This window comes from Platalea leucorodia (genome assembly GCF_965183815.1).
Source record: "Platalea leucorodia genome assembly, chromosome: 6".
Lineage (NCBI taxonomy): Eukaryota > Metazoa > Chordata > Aves > Pelecaniformes > Threskiornithidae > Platalea > Platalea leucorodia.
Genome location: NC_138828.1, coordinates 67,619,250 through 67,642,767, shown reverse-complemented (window position 1 = coordinate 67,642,767; position 23,518 = coordinate 67,619,250). Strand labels below are relative to the sequence as shown.

General features: G+C 37.8%; 1 protein-coding gene across 4 annotated transcripts in view; it reads right to left on the bottom strand.

Moving 5' to 3' along the window:
• The window catches only part of KCNIP4 (potassium voltage-gated channel interacting protein 4), a gene marked incomplete at both ends in the record, with an annotated part of 467,162 nt that overhangs the window by 349,110 nt on the left and 94,534 nt on the right, over positions 1 to 23,518 (bottom strand). The window contains one exon of one of the 4 annotated variants that reach the window (XM_082315071.1): positions 2,056 to 2,143. The exons of the other annotated variants lie outside the window; for them this stretch is intronic. Coding sequence (XP_082171197.1) covers positions 2,056 to 2,143 — 88 coding nt within the window. Of the gene's footprint in view, positions 1 to 2,055; positions 2,144 to 23,518 lie in introns of those variants that run through there. 4 annotated transcript variants of the gene reach the window in all.

Here is a 23,518-nt window from a genome sequence, read left to right as displayed (position 1 = left end):
TGTAAAAAGCTACATAAGCACACATTTTTGTTCCTGGTAGCTATCCTACATTTTTTTGAGTGCTCAAGATAGAAACAGCAATATCTTTAATATACAAATTAAAGTATAACTTTCTAACACTTACAACTAGGCTTCCTCATTCATCTTCATTAATTATCAACTAATTATCAACATAACGAATTATGCATTAGATTTTGCAGGGGAACAGTAACTGGTATTGCAACAGTTGAGGTTAATGAGTAGACTGGGCTATGCAAGGATCTAACAGTGGAGCTCTACCTCTCTTCGCAGTTCAATTATTATCACATTATATTGATCTTATTTGTTACAGCATTCGAACATGACGAGGTCTATTAACTTAATAATAGTAGTAAGATACTGTTGCCTGTAGTAAAAACAAACTGAGAATTTCCTAGGCAGTGTCTCAGTTCTTAAGAGTTCCTAAGAGTGGAGGTTTTTTTGCTTGCTTGTTTCCTTTAGGGAAACATGTTTCATACCACTCTACTTGGCTTTCCAGTAATCTAGCATCGAAAATCTCCTCCTTAATTATAAAGGAAAGAACTTCTTTTAGTAGTAACATAAGAATCAGTATCCACAACAATTCTTGAAAATGGTTTTGGATTGTGAGCTTAGAAAGCTCGCAATACAAACGACCGTCTGAAAAATAACGTAGTGTGCATCGCTTGATAGGAAAGGAAAAGCTTGGATGACTTTGTGAAAAAGGAGTATTGGGGTTCATTTCTAACATAGCTTTCTCCTTGCGTTGTATATTACTTAATATCCATAGCAACCCACAGGAGCAAGATGGCAACATTTCGGAAAAATCTGAATTGATACAATTCACAAAAGAGAAACCATGTTAGACAAGGAACAGTACAGAAAAAGTCAGGGAAATTCTATGTTACCAGACACTTAAAGTTACTAAAAACCTCTATCAGATTTCCAGAAGTTACAAGCATCCTATAAAGTACTGGCTGCCAATGTTTATGCCATGATCTTTATAGCATTATAACCCCCAAACTGATAAATTACATGCATCAATACTTAATTACTAAAGAGTCAACTTGCTTTCAAATCTTTCCATCAGTGCCTAAACTGAAAAAAAAAAAAAAAAAAAACCAACCAACCAACCACCACAGAACAAACAAAAACAAACCATCAGCAGAAACTTTTAAAATACTTGTAGTAAAATGAATGGCTTTTAACTCTCAATAATCACTTTAGCATAATTGGTTATTATCTGCTGATGCTGGACTTCCACCTCTGCTTGATGATTTTTCCAAGGAAAAAAAAAATATTTGAAGTCTAGAAAGAAGCACAATTATATTTTATCAATACAAAATGACATCAAGTAAGCTATCATATTTGTCAGCTGATGGGAATATCCATAGAAAGTGCTGAATTGTGAGAGAAGTGTATTTCCAAAGTGCTAAGAAGAAAGCTGTTTGTTCAGTCCAGCATAGAAACATTATCTGGTACTGTACAATTTGTCCAAGGTTACAGGAAAAAAATTACCTAAATAAAGTTGGCAGCCATTTAGGTTTCAAATACTTCAAGAGCAAAAAGCACAAGAGTTATTTAAAGTTTGCAGCAAGATACTATAACATCATTTTGACAGTTTGCAGTTGATTTACATCTTAAGCAAAAACAAGCCTCTGAGAAAAAGAATGTAGTCTGCTTGTCAAAGTGAGTCAGTTCATGAAACAGTGAAAATAAAAAGCATGGCATTTATCCTTTATGGCCATCGTGTGATTACCCTGCATTATGTTTAATGTACACAGGTGGACAGATGAAAGCACATACACTCACATTCCGATTTGGATTCAGGTGTGTAAATGCTTAGAGAATGTTACGCTGTCTAAACACTGTAACAAAAGATTATATATTCTGGGTTTTTTATGCTCAGCCACAAAATAGTTCACAGATTTCTTTTTTATTATTATTTACAAGATGAAAGGAATTATAACATAAAACAATGCCATCTCTATATTAACCTTAGGCAATTTTCTTGTTATCATGCTGCACAGCTCGACTACAAAGAAAAACAGTCATTACCTGTGTGAAGAGAACCTGTGATTAGCCTGAGAAGGTACTGGGCAAATTTCAGTATTTCACGCTTACACCGCTTCCTACAGCCACTCATCTTAAGCAATAAGGTATTCCTCTGAGAAGCGCCAGAAGACTTTGCCAATAAAGAGAACAGTTTCTGCCAGCAAACTTCTGGGGCAGTTCACAGCCTCACAACTCCTCGCCTCCTCGCAGCCACGCAACTCCCTCCGATTTACCTCTGCTGCCTGCAAAAGGAACCCCCGCGGCAGCGCGGCCGCTGCCACAGCACGGCGCAGCCCCCGCCGCCCCGCGGCCGCCGGACCCGCCGGCAGGCGCTGCCCGCGGCCGGGCGGCTCCGCGGGCGCGGCGGCTCCGCGGAGGGCGCAGCCCGGCGGGCGGGGCCGGGCCGCCTGCCCGCCCCGCGCAGGCACAGAGCGACAGACACCGCACGCCCGGGTGCGGGTCTGTCCTCCTCCGTGAATCAGCACGCAAGCGGGCGGGGAGCCAGCGAGAGCACGGCACGCTTCGAGTTCCATTTTGCCGAGGGGAGGGAAAAAAAAAAAAAAAAAAACAAAAAACATCCAACAGCACAACCCTGCCTTGTTAGAAAGCATCCCAGCGCCAGGTATTGCATCGCGCTGCTCAAGGTCAGAGCAGAGGACTGCCTTGCCTGTGGCTCACCTGCAGGAATGAAATCAAGCGGTGAGCTGGAGGGATTCCCCACCGCGTTAACTTTGCCTGTCGGCCGCAGGACCTGTAGCCTGCTGAAGGTCATGGAAATCCCAGGCCGCTGCATAACTGTACAGAAGGAATACAGTAACAGGACCCCAAGTGGTAGCTCTGTAGAGGGAGCTCCCCCTGCTCTCCAGCTCACTGACCTGGGACAGGTGGGAAGCTGGCTCTGACACAGTTAACATTTTGTGGATCTCTCCAAGAAAGTCTCTTTAGGAAGCTACATGCATTCCTTACCATTCGCTTATAAATTCATTATTTTCCATCTTGCATGCAAAGTGTTTCCTATTAAGAAAAATGATCTGCTGAAGTCTTCATCCATGACCAAAGAACCCGAAGAATGTTTTCCATTTCCCCTGGAGTGCTTCCCTGTACTACGTAAACACAGAGAACAACTCTATTGCATTAGGTGGTGATGCAATATGTAATGCCTAATACAGTTAAAAGAAGACAAAGAACCCATTAAGGAAAAGCTTAACAGAAGAAAATCACTGTCTGATCTAATTTTAATGACAGCATTGACCATAAAACATTTTGGTGAATGCCTTTAAAAAAATTATAATAAACGCAAATGCACATCTTCCAGCTATTCTTTATATTACGCCCTGAGCAGAGATAAATACATTATAGACACAATACATCAAAGCATTATCAAAGTCGCAGTTAGATGACATAGTTTCTGTGTCTGCTGTCTAAAACACAAGCATGCTGTCTTATACTTCGAGTGAGGCTACACAGTTAATGGAAAGAACCAAAATGAAATAGCTCCCAGAAGCCCCCAGTTTAGCCTAGCAAAGGGTTTAGCCTGAGAAGGAACTGGGCAAATTTCAATATTTCATGTTTACACCACTCCCTACAGCCACTCATCTTAAGCAGTAACTATTTTCTGTGACTTTTCAGAAAAACTTTGCCAAGAAGAATTTGACGAAAAAAAACCTACAACAAAATCATCAGATTCTGAGGCATTGGAGATTACAGTGTGCCTTACAAGTTTCTAAACTCCACTGGTCTCCGAAAAGGAAATTACTTAAATAGTTGGTAGACGCAAAGAGATACTGAAAACAGAAGCATGTGTATCTTCTAAAGCAGAGAAGAGGCCAACGCAAATGGTTCTCAGCTAGAGTCCTTGACCTTCTTAATCCTTTGGCATTTTTAATTGCTTTACACAAATTTCACTAGCAGTGTTACTTCAAAATGAAGAACTGAAATATTGATTTTCTAAAGCCTTACATAAGCATGTATCACCAACACCATGTTCTGTTGGTGTTTTTCTCTCCCCTAAAACAAAGCTGCATCAGTTCTGATGCTTCTTCCTAAACCTTTCACATTTCAACCCAGCAAAACCAGTAATTGCTACCTAAGAAAGAGTTCATGAAAGGTTTCTGACCAGTTTCACTAAGAGGCTTTTAACAAACAGTGCAGTACTCAGATAGAATTGGATCCAAATCTAGCTCCCAATATTTCTCTGCTCAGCAGAAAAGGCTGACTGATCTTTGGACTAAAATTGCTTACCCCAAATCAAAAGAGCAAATCAGGAAAAAGTGGACAGGAAAATTAGAATGGAAAACTGTAATAAAACCACCATGGTTTTGTTGACAAACATAGTGAAACAATATGAAGGACAGTTGGAGAATATCAACCTCTATATATTGGCAATATCCATTTTTTATTTTTTTTTAAATTGATGTGACACACACTAAAGTCTTCAGTCAGAAACAATCTGTTTGCACTGCAGTATATAAATACTTTTTATATCTATAAGCTATGTCCACCCCTAGATTATGTTCATAATCTATAGGCCCGAACTAAAACCTATTAAAAAAAAAAAGAAAGAAAGAAAATTCCTACTAATGTCAGATGGATCTGGATCAATTCCTATAAGTTCCAACTTTGGAATCAGGTACTTGGAAATCAGGGTTTAAAAGCCACTATTTAAGTACAATGGAGAAGGAATAAAACACACACACATACACGCACAAAACAAAAGGGTTTTTCAGACATTAGGAAAGGTAAATGGAAAGAAAAAGTAAACACTGTTTGTAAACTCCTGGATTTTCAAATTGTTTTGCCCAGTCCAGCTGACAGGCTTCCAGAACAATATAAAACACAAATTATTTTGTTTTGAAGTACTTGGAAGGCATGAAATGACTGGGGAGGAAACATACAAACAAATTGTAGTTCAGAGCTGGTCAGTATTAGCAGGTACATAATCAGTATTTCTTTTCTTGTTCCTGTGTAGGAATAGTATTTCACTATAAAACAATCAAAACCAAAGCAGAAATCAATTAACAGCAATATGAAAACATATTTTAAAATAAGGAAGAAAATTGATTTTTAGATTGCATAGGTTGCTGGGACAATCTAGTCTAATCTTCCTTCAAAAACATCTTAACCCCAAACGCACAGCCTGTCTCAGAACAGAACATTGTGATGGCCTGGCATAAAATGATAAATAATGCTGAATTAGCTAGCATTATAGTTTCTTTATGAGAGAGAAAGAGTTACTAAATACAGATTATATTTAATAACAAAATAAAGCAAAACCATCTCTTAAAATACTCAAGAAAAAATTAAATTTGGTTGTCATCATATTAAGTAACAATGGCAAAGACTCAGCTTGCAAAAAGCACAGTATAATGGTTTAACGAGAAAAAAGCCATCACAAATATTTGATGAGAAGAAGAAACCCGTGCAATAAGGATGACAGTACACGCCACATATAAGTTCGCTAGTCTGGTAACAAAAAAGCAACAGCGCAAGTTTAAGTGACACATACAGAGCACAAGCTGATCAGCTTCTTGGAGATGATTTGCCTTGTATACCTCTTTCATTTGCACATGTTATTTAAACATTCTTCCAACTTCACAGAGCAAAATCTCCTCCTGAACTAGACTGTGCTATTGACTAAGAGCAAATTGAAATCTTATAACAATAACAAAATCAACTCAATTAGATGCTTCAACCTCATCAGAAAGGGTGACTGCAGGAAGTCAACCAGAAGCACTGAAAACCCATGTACACAGTTTCCTCGCTGTTGACTCCAGAGACTTGCGAGGGCTTTTGTTCTTAATGCGAATGCCAAATTCCACAACTGAACATTTTTATCAGAGGATTTCTAACCTCCTTATTTCAAAAGAACAGAGAGAATATTTACAACCTAAGCACATGGCAAGAAATAACAGATGGGTAGAAACAAACAGATGGGTGAACACAAGGTAACAGCGAGATGTTTACAATCAGCATAATAAACAGCTGCCACAAGTAGATGACCATCATCCAATCTCCTTTCAGTTGCTCCTTGTCTGTCATAAAAGTAAGAGTCCTCCTAAATCACAATCCCCAATGTATTTATTTTAATAGCTCTTCTCTGGACTTTTACTTCTCAACTCTACAATATCGTGTACCAAGGTGTCCAAAGTTGGCCACCATTTTTCTAAAGTGGATGCAGCAGGATTAGAGTCCTTCATCATAGAAGTCACTGGAAACTGCAGAACTAATTCCAAATTACTCACCATGTCTATGAAAATATCAGCCACCACTTTTAACCACAGCCAATGAATAGCAACAAAAATTCTCCTGCACCTCATTTGCCCAAATTTGGTCTTGGCTATTAACACAAAGCAGAGATGGTTATATGCTAGAATGTGAGCTGGGGAAGCAGAGATGCAGATATATGTTCCCTTCCTAACTGATTAGTAGTAACGTGCTAGCTAAATTTACTTAGTTTAAAATCGTTATTGCTCACTGCTGTCTGTCCTGAATGTTACAGTGACAACAAGGAACACAAAACTATTTCTGCTTCATCCACTCCATATTATGTGTCCCATGTGGACATAATCTTGTTCTGTCTTGTGTGGTAATAGTAACTTCCACAGAGCCCAGGACAGATAGCCAGGGAACTGCCAAGGTCCCTGGTTATGAAGACAGGTTTATTTATCTTTAAAAATTTTTTTTAAACCCTTCATAGCACAATTAAAAAGTTTCTAGTAGCCCAACTGTTACTTATCCAAACTGCATGCAATGTTTCTTAAATGTAGAACACAATAAGAAATCTTTATCCTGGCCTGTGCCACTGAAAATTAATATAGTTTTCCTACTTTTGTCCATAGTCTTAACTTCTCCTGAAAGCTTGCTAAGAATAATATCCTCAAAAATCACACAGCTCTATTGCTGTGCTTAAAATAGGACTACAGAGAAATGACTGCTACCTCCTGCTGTTTGCATAATATCAACAAATTATACATGTGCTCCATTCTAATAGCTAATACCTGCATAAAATAAATTACTTTCATCACTGTTATAGTTCTAGACTTTATAGGTTCAAACTTAATTTTCTGTTACTTTTATGGAGCTTAATAAAACCTGGTGGCTTAGCCCACCAGAACTTAAAATCTTTGACCAGTGTAACAAAAACACTTAAAACATTTGTCTCTATTATTTCTAACTTCCCTGTAACTAGCTGCTCTGTCAGAATGCCTGTTTTACCTACTCAGTGTCCTTGAAGCTTACCCCAAGGATTCATTTTCACACAACACTCTAAGATGATACTGCAGACAGTCAACTAGGAGCTACAGCTGCCTCAACCTCCCACACGGTCCTCACTTGCCTGATTAAATATTCATCACTCCAGAATGTTGCAGTGTCAAGCACGAGCAACTTCTCAGCCTGACCTTCCACAGCCAGCCTGCGGTTTGTGCTGGAGAATAAACAAGACTGGGACCTACCTGCTGAAACATAAAATGACATAATGCAGATTTCATGTTGCACATTAAGTTCTGTGCATGTACTGTAAAATTGTCACTGCAGAAGCTAGAGTACTATCTTTTAATGTTCAATATAAATTGAATATCTGTATGTAAAGCTAACTATAAAACCTGCATGGGCAGTGTTATTAATAATCTTTCTGCAGAACACTAAAATATTTTCTTCCTTATTATACAGATTCTGCTTTGTATGTATGGTCATATCTTCCAACTTAAAAAAACAAACCCATGCTGAGTATTCTCAAATAAATCAAAAAAGATTGAGGCATACTACTATCAACAAGTATGTGAGATTATTTTTTTTTTTGTGGCTTTGGACTCCTATCTTAGTCTCACATACCCCATTTATAAGAAATTTGCATTTTGCCTCCAAGACAAAAATCATTTATTAATTCCAAATCTCTCTCCTCTGCAGAAAGAATATCTGGAGTTATTATAACTCATTTTAGTTGTACTAGATTCTGTACATATTTACATCTGTATTTAATGGAAGAGAAAGCTGAACTGAAAACAAAAAAGAAGGAATCAACCTCCCCGCTATAGAAACCATAGCCTTAATAGTCTATAGGTTCCATAGATCTTTTGAGATTTGATGTAACTAAAGCATATCCATATCATGTCCATACAAAATAAGAAAATTGAAAAGCTTGCATTTTGACCCCAACAGCTACATTAACATGTTAAAGAAGAAAAATACATCAGAAATTGGGTGCAAACATCTTTTATTTATGCATACTAGGTATGCAGCATTCTTAAGACAATGGAATAGTCATTGCACCAAATCAGCTGTAAGAATTCTGTAAGCATAATAAATGCGTATGTAGAGCTTGGGCCAGCAAGTAAAAATATTCAGGAAAAGTATGCTTTTGCTACATATATATGTAGCAACACATACATGTGTATATATTTATGTAAAATACACATACAGTTTTAAAAAAGTTTGATTTCATAGCTTCAATAATTTATTCAATCATCTGTGAGAATGTTTTTGCCCCTAGGATTTCCCATAAATGGTCAAAACTTACATTTCATGTTCCCAGCCAAAGCCTTCCCTAGAGTTTTCAGGGATTTTCTTTACCCCGGCATTTTTTGCTAGTCCAAAACAATTGTGGATGCTGGAGAGGCTGCAGATGTGGCTTAATGCCCTGATTAAACTAAAAATTAAGATTTAAAGGTGAAAATCTTTAAATTTTCACATCCTTAATCTGGCATGAATTGCAATGCATTTGGGTGAATATGCTGCAATTATTACATCAGGGAGGAAAAAGAGAGAAGACAGATGCTACAGCCCAAACAGTTCTTCAAAGCCTACATCTTGGTTGAAGTAATTTTGAAACAGCTGTCCTTCATGCAAAATTTGATTCCACTAACTATTTCATGTGAAGTACCAGTGTTGAGAGCAAGTTAAATTAACACACTGCTAGGCCTTTTCCCTCATAGCAGGGTCCTGCAGATATTGAGAAGAAAAACAGTCTGTCAGCATTCCTGTGGGATCCTTCAGTAAAGCCCTTTAGGGAACACGAGCAGTTACTTGCCTACTCCAGATTTTCCAGAACTGTTGTGATTTTAACACTGGCCCATAGATCTTCCTCCCACATAATACAGGTGATTAGCTCTCCCAAAGTATGCAAAATCATTTTAAACAGACTTAGAATTGATCTGATCATATCTATGGTCTGATAAACCTAAGCTGAACCTTGCTTATGGCTAATAAGAAAGGTTTATATATGCTCAAAACTCTACAAATCTAAACAACTTTTCTACTCTGCACACTTATTTTCGTTACAGGTAAATTAAAAACACATTCCAAAAATTATTTTATGATCACCTCCAGTCAATTGGAAATTCATCTAGGTTTCATGCTACGAATAAAGCCTGAAGAAGCTACGCACTGTGTGCTTCAGATAGGAAATTGTCATCAAGGGTACAAATCAGAGAGTAGAATACCCATTTAGCATTGCTTGCCCTGTAAGGGAAACATCTGAGTCTGCATTAGAGTCTTGAAGTTGCATATTACATACAGTTGGTAGATTTTGATGACCTTATACAATATCTGTGCATTATCATCATTTGTCTTCCTACCTCCTACCACACATTCTTTTGTGACCATATATACCACCCACTTCTCCAAGGATGGTGTGCTGGTTTTGGCTGGGACAGAGTTAATTTTCTTCATAGTAGCTAGTATGGGACTGTGTTTTGGATTTGTGCTGGGAACAGGGTTGATAACACAGAAATGTTTTCATTACTGCTGAGCAGTGCTCATGCACAGTCAAGGCCTTTTCTGCGTCTCACCCCACCAGCGAATAGGCTGGGGGTGCACAAGAAGTTGGGAGGGGACACAGCTGGGACAGCTGACCTCAGCTGACCGAAGGGATATTCCACACCATAGGACGTCATGCTCAGCAATAAAACTAGGGGGAAGGCTGGCTGGGGGGCCGCTGCTCAGGGACTGGCTGGGCATTGTTTGGTTGGTGGTGAGCAATTGTTTTCATTTGCATCAGTTGTCATTCTTGGGTTTTCTTTCTCTCTGTTATTTTCCTTTTCATTACAATTTATTATTATTATATTTCAGTTATTAAACTGTTCTTATCTCAACCCACGAGTTTACTCACTTTTACCCTTCCAGTTCTCTTCTCCACCCCATCCTGCTGGGGCAGGGGAGTGAGCAAGTATTTGTGTGGTGCTTAGTTGCCGGCTGGGGTTAAACTGTGACATATGGCCACAACTACTTGCAACTTCAGGCAAGCCTCCCTCATCTGTCCTTCTGATGCTACTTTAAATCAGTCCCCAAGGACCAAAGATGGAAGGAGGCAGAATCAAAGTAAATCTTGGAGATTAAAAGTAGGGGAATAGAGCAACCAGGGAATTCAATCTCACATGTGACCCACAGGCATTAGTGAAAGATAGAATTTTTGGTTCCCAGCTGGGAGCACTTAATGGCAGGGCAAGTACTTGGAACCATGTGCTTGAGACCTCAGGAAACTGTAGAAGTTGAGTATGAAATCACTGCAGTCTCTTAGTGAGAAGAGAGTCTAAAAGATCTCATAAATAAAGGCCTTGAGCATAAATCCAAATCATTTTCCAACTCTATAGCCTGAGGAAGTAAAGTAGTTTTTATTATGAACTCAGCTATTAAAAACTTACAAGTCAGTGATAATGACAATAACCTGTATATGGTCTAGGCAAGCAAAGGAAAATTTCATTAGTTGGTTGTAAATAAATTTCCAACTCTGAAGCCTAGAACAGGAAGTTAATTGCAAGGCTGGTAACGAGCATTTCTCCCATCTCTATAGATCAGTACAAAGAACAATAATTTTTATATAATACACACACATATGTGTTATATAATCAGTGCTGATGCTCAGGAACATAAAGATAAGGGGAATACCACTACTTGTTTCTCTCATTGTGAGGAGAAGAAATACTGCTAGAAGAACTCCTAACTACTGGAAGAACGACGGTAAACTTTTAAGGTATTATACAGTATGGGGTGAATATGAATATTACTTCTATTTAAGCCCTGCACAAATTTCTTAGTTCATACCAAGTGCTCTGTGTGCCTGGATATAGAACTTCAGTTACCAAGTAGAAATCATGTTTTATATTACATAAATTATGATTTCAAACTTTTCCCCGTCAGAATAGGGCAGCTACCTCTACTGCAGAAACTGTATTAAAAAAAATGGAAGAGATAACTCTAATAGAATTTTTTTTGACTGAAGAGCTTATCTTATGTCCAAGGAACTAGATTGGGGGGAAAAAAAAACCCAACCTACAATTTCCAATACACAGGTAACTTGTCAGGTATAAGCATCTTAATTGCAAAGATGCCCTTACCAGTTTTGGTCAATAAAGAATTTATGGCATGTCATGCAGTTTTTATTCTTGTCTCTTGATTAAACTAGGTAATTCCAGTCTCAACTTCAAGTTGCTTTTGATTCAGTAATCAGTTTTTATCCTACACTATTTTATATTATCATTAGCCAGACTCCCTCATATAATGTCGTCAGAGATAATTCAGGCTGGTCACATTTTAATAGGTTACTGCTTTTGTTTTCCACTTAGTGAAACAGAAAAAATAGAAGATGGAGATAAATGGGTAATAGATGTTTTAAGCAGTTGATTTTCTCTGAAGGTAAAACATTTATCTGAAATCACCCATAGGATTTCCTCACCTTTTTAATATTAATGTTTCTAAATAATATATTGCTTTGGCTTCCCCAGGAACATTCTATCTTTCGAGACACAAACCAAGGAGGGGGGAGGAAACCACACCAAAAACCACAAGAGTGGTTTGTGTGGTACTCTGCCTTGAATATGATTTATAAAAGTAGAACAGTATCAATAGGAGGACACCTTATTTCAAAACATCCTGCAGGCTCAGGGAAGATTATAATACTATTTAGGGAAGGATGACACACAAATGAAACTACTCCTGAAGGTCTTTAGTCATGAATCTGTTGCACTATGAGATCTCATATCAACATGAACTGTTAATACTATTGCAATTGGAATAACAACTTTTTTGTATTCCGTTTATACTGTTAATATTTTAAATAATCTAAAAATAAACTCTTGGCTCTGTAAACATATGGATCAAGTACAGATATATGGCATGTTCCCTCTCTTGTCCATAGCAAGATTTCATGCATAACACCTTGTCTTACCATGAGAATATGTTTGCAGTTTGCATTCCCTCCAGTGGCTTTTTACAGAAAGGTGTCCTCATGGTCTAACCACTTTCGTTGTTTAGGGGAGTCCCAATTTCTGAACTTGCTCACCAGTATAAAAACAATTTCCCAGAACTGCACCCTCTCTGAACTTGCGGTTCACACTGGTCACCAGAGCACACATACAGACAACAGAGACTGCAAGATGTAAACCAATTTTTACTTTAAATCATGCAAGACATTCCTACATTTGAACTAGTTAAGGTATCTGAATGGGGGAAACGCACAGTTTCTACATCACTCTTTAGTTCTCTAAGGTAAATTATTGGGCTGGGCCCCTCCTCTGCCTCATCCTGAACCTTCTGTCCTGGTTTCTCTTCCAGAACCATTCCCCACTCCTTGCAACACAGAGCTAGTTTACTTCTGTTGACATGTCTAGGCTTCACTTACTTCTCCAAAGAGGAGTTAAAAAAGAAAGCAGCTTTATCTGGTCCTTTACTAGCTAATCTATTGCATAGTTATTACTATCTGATATTTAAGCTAAAAAATCTGGTTTGCCAAGAGCAATTGCTTTTCCTCATCCAGCAGTGCTTTATTTAAAAAGAAAGTGATCAAATTTTAATGATCCTCTTTTGTCAGCTTAAACCAAGTGCAAAAATTCCTCCTGTTACTTCCCTTGGGTTTGAAGGGTATCAGAATGTTGTCCATTTTAAATGGGCAAAGCTTTTGGCAGTGAAAATTCAGAACCTTTTACTTTTTTAAAAGGGATAACAAAAGTTGTAACAAAAATGCTACAGAAAACAAAAGTATAAGCAATCAAATAATTAAGGTCAAGATATTTTTCCAACAAAAAAAAAAGTTAAGGACCCTTTGGAAAGCAACACTGAACCGTCAGTGTTTTCCTAGAGATTTTATTTTGTTCCATATGTGAAAAACTTGCTCTAATCTGCATTTAAGGCTGGGGAGGAAGGTCAAAGCCTAACCATGATTATTAGTTTTTGTAAACATACGCAGAATCTGGGAACTCTAATTCACAATAAACACTTCTGTGAACTCCAGGATTGCATGAATAATCCACATTGCATAAAATGTGATTTTTAAAATGGCTGAGACTATATGTCTGAGGCTGGTAAAAAAAAAACAACCAAAAAAAACACACCTTGAAATAATTTGCCTAGAAATACATGTATGCTGTGTCAGCTATCAGAAAGTGTACGTCAGGATAATGCCTTAAAAATTCAAAAAAACTACAGTTGATGTCCTTTGCATAAAAAAAGAACATCTTTTTGCTGAATCTCAGACAAAACAAAAGTTGCCCTATAAAATTTTTGCTTTCCAAAAATTCCATGGCAAGACAAATTTTTATTGTCACTCTTGCAATTTGAAAGGCCCATCAAGTCTATAAAACTAAAATGCATATTTCTTAATGCATGGAATAGCTGGATTTTCCTTCCATTCTGGGGTTTAAACAGCTTGCCATCTTTTAAAATTATAATAACCTTAAAAAGATGCAATATGAGTACTGCTCTTACTGATTCTTTGAGAATTGGTTTCCTCTATCACTTTGAAGAAGAGACCATAAGTTACCTCCTGCTTTTTTTTTTTGATAACTCAATGGACAAGTTCAATGATAGACTAAAACTAATTTTTTATAATTACTTTTTGCCTATCATTTTATCTGTAGAGCTGCGTATTAAAGTGAGTTATGGAATAAAAAAAAAAACTTCACAAGCTTTTTAGGGTGTGGTTTTTTGTGGTTTTTTTTTTTTTTTTCTCTCTTCATTTGTTCCACCCCCACTTGCCTGTAGAAGTACATGCAGTAATATTAGAGTGGAAGGGATATCCTACTAAGGAGGAACCATGATTTGTTAGGTTTCTAACTTGAGGGCAAAGTGGCAGGATTACACTGAGCACAGAAGTGCCAACCAGAAAAGCATGGCTGGAACAACCACTTAACAGAGCTTCAGAAATGTCTGGTTTCTCTGGTAAAGGTTCTCATTGCCATCACAATGCAATTCTACTACTGGTTGCAAATTATTAGACTTTATTGGGTTATTTGTCATTAAAAACAGCATCAGCTCAATCTAAGCTTCTGGAAGTCTGAAGCCCTGTTTGTTTGCTGTTGATCTTGACTCACAACCACAAACCACTGCTTGCATGGCCACTGGCTCCAAGGCACAGAACTGAAATGCTTGTCAGTGTCTCATGCAAAAGCTTGTGGGGAAACAAAAAAACCCAACCAACCAAAAAAAAAAAACAAACCAACCAAACCCAACCCCCCCCAGAAAAAAAAAAAAAAAAAAAATCACCTTCTGCTCATGCTCCAACTAGAGAGAAGGGCTCAATCTTTAAACATATTACACCAAGAACATCGTTATTATTGAGATTATTTCCTCCAAAATCCCAACGGTGATTAGACCATCAGCCCCATAAAAATTTTAAATACAAGCAGAGACTGAACCATTGAGTTGTGGAGATAGAAATCCTGGCATTTGAGTCCAGGAAAGTTAAATTAGAAACACAGGACTGGAAAGAACTTTTTGGGATATCCACTCCTGATTGTGCTGAAGATGACTTGGATGTCTTCAGCCAAAGCATTTGGTGTACCTTGTTCCAGAACAATTTGCTATTACTGCCATACAGTCGAGTCTCGCTCTTTGCTCCTGAATTTAGGTGGAGCACTCCCTACCCCTCTCCTAACCCTTCTCATCACTACCTCTGAGTTCAGCCCCAGACCTGTAGGGAAAGGGAGACAGGAGGAGACCATTCTCTTCTGCACTTCTCCCCATTCAGGTTTTGACTGAAAGCCTGTGGCCAGAAGTTAAAGCACCTAGATCTGCAGCAAACAAAAAGAGTACTTTATCCATGATACAGACCTGTATTTTGCTATATGAGACAATCGCACCAGCTTTTCTCCCTCCTCCCACCCTTTGCTTTTTAAGAGGGTTTCTATGAAGAAGAATTGCACGTTAAGAGCATAAAGGGCTCTATAAGAGAGGAGGTAGTGTTTCCCATTACATGACAGTACAGTCGCAAGCTACTGGAGCAGAGTATCATAATTGATAATATATCATGAGTGACCCCAGAATTACTTCCCAAGTGTGTTATGCCATCTTCGAAAGAAAAGAATTGAAGTTCAGGGCAAACATCACTTATTGAAATTGCGTAAAATAGATATGTAAAAATTACTGTGATTGTTTAATTTTATCTTTCCAGCGCCAAAGCGGGAGAGGGGGACACACACATGGGGAACAACCAACAAAAAACTCAGCACTTATTACAAGACTATGACCAATACAGAAATGAATTTTAAGTCTTGGGACACAGCCGTGGAGACACAGAAGTTCTCACTTCACCTATACTAGTTGTAGCATTTAAAAATTGGGTGCAAAGGAGAGTAAGAAGTCCATCAAACAAGACAAGACAGAGAGGATTCCTTTGAAAGGATCTGCTTCATCTTATATCTTATTGTGCTTTACCTTATTCAGTCTAGCCTGCAGAGGAGGAAAGACAGTTATGCTGTTCAAAGCATTCCTACTTTAGTTTCATTTTTCTAAACTGAAATAAAAAAATATTTAAACATATGGTAGTCTAGCAAATCTTATATGTATTTCCAAAACTGAGGAGAACCTGAAAACTAAGCAAGAACGCTGATGTGTAAACCTTGTGAAATTACATTCCAGCCTGTGATGAACACAAGGAGGAAACGAAGGAGTAGGCAGAAGATGACAAGTGAAGACATATTGGACACAGAACTCCCAAGCCAAGTCTCTGAACACAATGGTACAAGAAACAGCTGATGTAAAGAGAAGAGATAAATATTCATGCAACAATCAGTTTAACATTGCAGGTCCAAGACTTTTTTTCCTGAGGATTTTGAATTAGAATCCCATTTCAGATTTTGTATAAGTTGTGAACTATGACAGATTCATTTAAATTAGCTCAATTAGATCATCCTATTCCCTCAGGATCCTATTCCTACTGAGAACAACAGATGCCTTCAATATTCAGCCTTGTTCTTTCATGTTTGTATCTCTCATAGTGCAAATATTCCCATATTTTAGGGGAAGTATATAAAGCCAGAAAATGAAATTATGTCTCAAGAGACATTCTGAGTATTAAACTATGCAGTTAATTCGAAGTTAAAGTGAAACATTTAACAGTTGAAAGAAAAAAAAAAAAGGCAAAAGCTCAACTTGAATTGGAACTGGCCAGAGACGTCAAAAATAACAAGAAAGCATTTTTCCAGTATGTAAGTTGCAAGCAGAAACAGAAGGAAAACATAGGCCCACTGTTAAACAGTAGAGGTGAATCAGTCACCAACAATGCTGAAGAGGCAGAGGTTCTCAACACCTTCTTCACCTCTCTCTTTACCAACACTGTTGAATCCCAGGCGTTGGGAACAAAAATCCCGTAGGATCCAAACATAGACCCACCATCAGTGAAGAAGGAGCTAGTATGTGAATTATTACAGGAGCTTGACCCCTACAAATCGATGACCCCTGACACCATCCACCCAAGGGTGTTGAGAGAGCTGGCTGATATCATTGCGGGGCCACTCTCCATAATCTTCAAGAAGTCATGGAGATCAGGGTATGTCCCAGAGGACTGGAGGAAGGCGAATGTTACCCCTACCTACAAGAAGGGCTCAAGGGAGGATCTGAGTAATTATAGGCCCATCAGTCTTACTTCAATCCCTGGGAAAGTCATGGAACAGATCCTCCTGGGGGCCATCATGCGTCAAATGAAGCACGTGATTGGGAAAAGCCAACACGGCTTCACAAAAGGCAGATCATGCCTGACAAATCTGGTGGCCTTCTATAATAAAGTGACCTGCTTGGTTGACATGGGGCGAGCAGTCAACATTGTCTACTTAGACTTCTCCAAGGCCTTCGATACGATTCCCCACGGCCTCCTCCTGGAGAAACTGATGCATTATGGCCTGGACAAGTGGTCTGTGCAGTGGGTGAGGAATTGGCTGACGGGCCACACCCAAAGGGTGGTGGTAAATGGCTCTTTTTCAAATTGGCAACCTGTCACAAGTGGGGTCTCCCAGGGATCGATATTGGGCCCAATGCTATTCAATATCTTCATAAGCGATCTGGATAACGGGATCAAGTGTAGCCTGATAAAGTTCGCAGATGACACCAAATTGAGTGGGGAAGTAGACACTCTGGAAGGGAGAGCCACCCTGCAGGAAGATCTGGATAGGCTGGAAGAGTGGGCTAACAAGAACCTTATGAAGTTTAACAAGGACAAGTGTAAGGTCTTGCACCTGGGAAAACATAATCCAGGAGTGCAGCTCAGACTGGGATCCACCTGGCTGGAGAGCAGCTCCGTGGAAAGGGACCTGGGGGTCCTGGTGGACAGGAAGCTCAGCATGAGTGAACAGGGTGCTGCTGCTGGGTTGCATCAAAAAGGGCATCACCAGCAGAGACAAAGAAGTCATTATCCCACTCTACTCAGCGCTTGTCAGGCCACACCTGGAATACTGTGTACAGTTCTGGTCCCCACTATACAAAAAAGATGTGGACAGGCTGGAGGGGGTCCAGAGAAGGGCCACCAAGATGATCAAGGGTCTGGGAAGCCTGCAGTATGAGGATAGGCTGAGAGAGCTGGGTTTGTTCAGTCTTGAAAAAAGGAGGCTTAGAGGTGATCTCATCACCATGTACCAGTACTTAAAGGGGAGCTACAAAGAAGATGGAGACTCCCATTTTACAAGGAGTCGCATGGTGAGGACAAGGGGTAATGTGTACAAGTTACTCCCAGGGAGATTCCGATTGCACACGAAAGGTAAATTTCACAATGAGAACAGTCAATCATTGGAATAATCTCCCCAGGGAAGTGGTTGACTCTGCTATGCTGAACACGTTTAAGACTCAGCTGGACATGGTGCTGGGCCATCTTGTCTCGATTGTGCTAGAAAGGTTGGACCAGATGATCCTCGAGGTCCCTTCCAACCTGGTGTTCTATGATTCTATGAAAATCCCCATTTGGTGAAGCCTCAGGGACTTACTACCTGTCCTTGATTTTACTGTTCCCCAGAGCTGCTATGGGATGTGAAAAACTTTTATACTGATAACCTATAAATGTTTGGTTGGCTTTTTTTTTTTGTCACCTTAAGTAAAAAACAGTATCAATAGGTTCCTGAGAAACATTTGACAAAGTACCATATTCTGATATAAAAATCCCCTCTACAATTTCCATACATTTTTAGCTACACATTGAATTAGCTACTCATCATTCCACCTGCTTGACATTCCTTTCTACCTCTGTAATATAACACAAAAGAAACTTACAGTAAGAGACATCTGGCAATCCTATTCATCCTGTCTACTCACCCAGATTTCCAGTTATCACCAGTTTAATCTAGTACTCTAGCCTGTCAGACTTTCCTCAGTTTCTCTGACCTCTCTCCAACATATTGAACCTCACTGATTTTCAGTTCTCACTATCTAACCATTTCATTGCCTCTCCTCAAGCAATATTCAAAGCCTTTCCAGAACATTTTCTTTGCAGATAACAAGTATCCTGATGCAGCCTGTTACTCTTTGATACATGCATAGGTTTTTTTTTTTTTTGGTAGTGACCAAAAATATGTTGGAAATTTGATAATCTGCTTTGATCAATTTGTATAAAACACTAAAGAATACACACAATTTGTGGAGTAGCTAGAACAATGTCCTATACTTAAGAACATGGGGCACAATTAACAGATTACTCTCCTTTTATATTCCTATGTCTACAACATCTGTGTAGATCCCTTAAGCATATGGATGGAGAAAGCAGAAGGGTATGTCTGTAGGCTTCATTGGGACAGAGAATGATCAAAAAACATGTTCATGCAAAACTGAATATAGGATTAGAGACTCAAGCCAAGGCTGAAAAAGGAAGCTCACAGGGAAATGGAGTTTCAGTTCCTTCATAGCCATACAGAAATTCATTAGTATAAAGAGAAACTAAGTAACTTAAATCAGATATAACCTTCCACAAACCTCAACATGCATCAGATCTTACAGATCGGTTCTTGAATCAGCATGGGTATCTATGCATTATCAGTGCTCTTTGCAAGCTTCTTTCCCTCTGGGGAATTTTCTGGTAGAAATATGAAATTCAGAGATAATTTTTACCTCCATCCTTCCTTTGACATTTACAACACTTTAGGAATTCATTTGCTCTTCAAGGATATTTTCATCTATTAAAGAATATTTATGAGTGCTGCTTCAAAGAAAACCACTGGAATGAGAAGTCAAGCAAAAACAGAGAGTGAAGATTTGCATTTGCAACTGTTCATAGGTTAACTCCTAGCAAGACAAAATACAACACCTAAAATGTATTAAAAACTTGGGTTAAAAAAAAGAAATCAGTGCATGAATTATATTCTCTTATCTGTTCAGTGTTTCAGAGTTTGATACCAAAGTACACCTAGAGAACGCATAAAAGCTTAAGATACTACTACAATTTAAGGGGGAGGAAATTAATTCACAAATCAATGAAATTGAAGGCAACTAAAGAGAGTTAAAAAAAGAGTTAAAAGTTAAAAAAAGAGTTAAAAGTTAAAAAGCTTGTTTTTGTTCTGCTGAAATTCAGCACTTTCCTATGTAAACCCGTGACTAATGATTTTGTGAAGCAAAGATATTATGTGATTTTACAAAAGCCTCAGAACTGATTGAGATGGTTTATAAATGGTGCCATTCATATGTATCACTAGCATACACCTCCAGAGTAAAAATGCCTTTTAAAATGCTAAATTCAGTAAAGGGTTCATACCCTGGAAGTCAGGGCAACATCTGAAGTTTTGATATAGAAGGGATTGCACAGTGGCATGCAGACTCCCAAGCCTCGGAAACCAGATGGATTATCTGATGATAGCGTCCAAAAATTCTACGTCATTCACTCCAATTCCTGTTACAAAAGTTTATCGATATCCCTGTACCATTGATAGACTGGCATTGGAGCTCTGAGGTGTTTGCCGCACCTGTTGATCCCAGGCAAATGAACCTTAAGTACTAAAGGAACAGGTTATATTTTCAAGAAAGAATAGGGAAGTTACCCTTATTTAAAAACCAGAGCCCAATCTTGCCATTGTTGGCAGTACCATACTGCACTTAAATTTTTCCAAAAAAATTACTGCAGAAAAAACACAGCTACTTTCCGTGCAAGACTGCACTCATTAGAAGTTTGGGCAGAAAAATCAGGCTCCTAAAAACACCATCTGTGCATATATGCACATACCTACTTTGAAAACAATCAGAAATTTCAAATGTTCAGCTTTTTTTGGAAAGGGAGTGGAAGTCAAGCAAATGCTTCTGTGCATTTGTAGATATTTATATAAGGATTTAAGAATTGAATACAAAGCATGCATTCTGAGAGCTTTGATGAAGAGTATCCTAGAGAGTAACAAGATAAATACATCAATTACCAAAATGGGAGTCACACATTTATCTAACTATTCCTGGTGAAGCTTAGAAGCCAATGGGGACAAAAAGAGCGTGTTTGGCTTATTTAATTGACTTGGAAGATAGCAATATTTGTATCATGAAACTCAGCAGCTTTCTGAACAGTTGGTGCACTGACATTTTAATGCCAATCCCAAGAACACTGTTTCCAGCAATGACATTTCTAGGGAAATTGTTACAACTTCACACATTCAGAGGCAGGTACAATCATTTGTTCCCCAAGTACAGATTACCTTATTGAAACAAATTAAAATTAAAAAAAAAAAAAGATATATTCTAAAAGCCTTTGTCAAAAACCTCTAGTGAATGATTATTCATAGCAGTCTCTACTACAGCTCAGAAGGCAACACTATTTTCAATCAACCTAGAGACTCTGACATCGTCTAATTAAAATAGCATTAAATATCACAAGTCTTCTTAATAATGATATCCTTTATTTAGCAACAATATCAAAATTACACTGCCCCCAAAGAAAGAAGGTCGGTTCTCACTATTTTTATTTAGATAATATTTGCTTTGCTAAGATTTGAATTTAAGAAATTGCTGAAATGCCCTTATTTTTTATAATGTGTATTGTGCTTTTATTTTGATAAACAGCATTTTTTGAGTTTCGCAATCATAAATCTGTAAGTGTTCTAGGTACTTTTATGCAACAGGAAGACTTTCATTTCTCTTATCTAGCACAATTATTTTCTTTGTAGCAATCAGAAACCCACTAAGTACTTTGCAAGTATAATGCCTCCTAATAAATCTCACAGAAATGAAGAAACATACATAACTCAGGCACTGAAGACAAAGATGCATGAGGAAACTAATATATCTAATACGTTTATTTTATTGTATTTTTATTCAAGATGGAGTGGCTTACTCGTATCTGAATCAATTTTCCAATATAGTCAAAATGATGTGGAAAGTCCCACTAGTGCCAACTACAATGAGGGTTTAACCCTGTTTTTTTACTCAGGGAGATTAAACAGTACAATTCAGGTTAGAGATGGCAAGGAGCTGAACAATTTCCAGCAGCTTTGAGCAAACGTCTACCACTCTTAATAATTAATTACAATTTCTGGAGGTTTTCTAGTGCACTACGTATTTTTCAAATATAAAAAGAGGGGGAGAATTACCCAGTCTGAAGAATTTATATTCTTGGAGAGTCAAAACAGACTGATTGGACTTATTAAGAGAAAGCAAATAAGCACATAAGACCGAGTGAATTTAGATATTTTGTGTGATAAAATGAGGTCATGGTATGGTATTGTAAAAGCATAAGATCTTTGCTATCCCAGACAACCAAGCAGCCAGTATTCCCAAATCACTCTCATGCCATTACCTGTACCGATAACTACAGGTATTTGACCTATGAATCATTTTTAACAAGCATTATGCTCTCTGCAGCATCACAAGACATCTTACAAAAAGCCAGATAAAGCCAAGGTAGAAAACACTCAGTAAAGCCACAGAAACACTCCTGTATTCTAGAAAGAGAGAACTACAGATAGAATCCAATCCAAAAAAAGGATATATATGGAAGATTGATAAGGAATAAAAACAATTAAATCTCAGGGTATTGCTATTGTCTCAGCTTACAAAGAGAAAGGAGTTAACACAAGAAGTATTTTTGAGACTGTTTCAGCAACTTAAAGTTTTATGCCTCTAAAAATTTGTGTGTATGAGAATTTAGAAGATTTTTACTAAAAGATTACTAATATTTGAGTAAGCCAAAAAAAATCAAGAGTTCAAACAATATGGATGACATATTGGAAGATTTGGCTTCTTCAGGTGATATCTGTTCTTTAAATGTTTTTCATTTTCTTCTGCAAGACACAGGTATGACCAGACTATCTTAAAGGGTAGATTTTGAATTCTTCTAGCTGTGCCAGTCAGCGAGAATAAGGGAAAGTAATTTCATTAAAGAAATGAATTAGCTATAAATTACGATCTACTCTCCATTTGTATGTTTCCTATATTACACAATACTTGCATTTTAAAGGCCAAATCTCAAATTCTTAGGTCAGCAGAAATCACAGCATTGCCAGAGATTATTTTGGTCCTGTATAAGCTTCAGACAACATACGCAGAGCTATAGAAGTTGTGTAGTTCTCATGCAAATAATCCAAAATTAACTTCTCTGATGCTAGTAAAGTTAAATTACTGACAATTAAATTAATTGATCTCTCAGTATATAAATATTAGGAAACTAGATTTCTAACAGCAACCTTAGTTTTTGAGAATATATTTTGAGAAAGTGTTGCCTGTAAAATTTTCTACTATTAACAAAAAAAAAAAAACAAATTCAGTTTGATTTTACCACTGTACAATTCACTTAAAGGAGAAAGTATAGTTTTAGACACAACCTTAGCAAAGTCACAGCTTTTAAGGAAATATGACTTGAGTAATAAGTGTCATCCAATATCAGAGGTAGAGACTGTGACAAGCTCCAGGAAACAGTACTGCTAAAGGCTTTTATTACTTTTTATGTACCATCACCCAACTGTTGTTAAGGAAATTCAATTACCAATTGAAGGGTCATTTATCCAAATTATTCAGTGCTACAAAGGAAATCTGACATGCAAACAATTTAGATAAGGATTCCTAGTGATCTAGTATCCTAAATTGTCTACAATTTGTCACTTGGATTCTACTTTTAAAGGTAAGCCTTCGTTGCCCTTGGAAAAAATAATTCCATTAAATGCACACAGACAACTACAATAGCTGATGAAAAACAGATAAGTTTCTATATATATATCTTATAGTATCTGCCAGAATGTTTCCCAGTGTAAATACTGTAAAAAAATTTTTGAAAGGTGAATACTGTACCTTGCACTAATACTGTATATTGGGT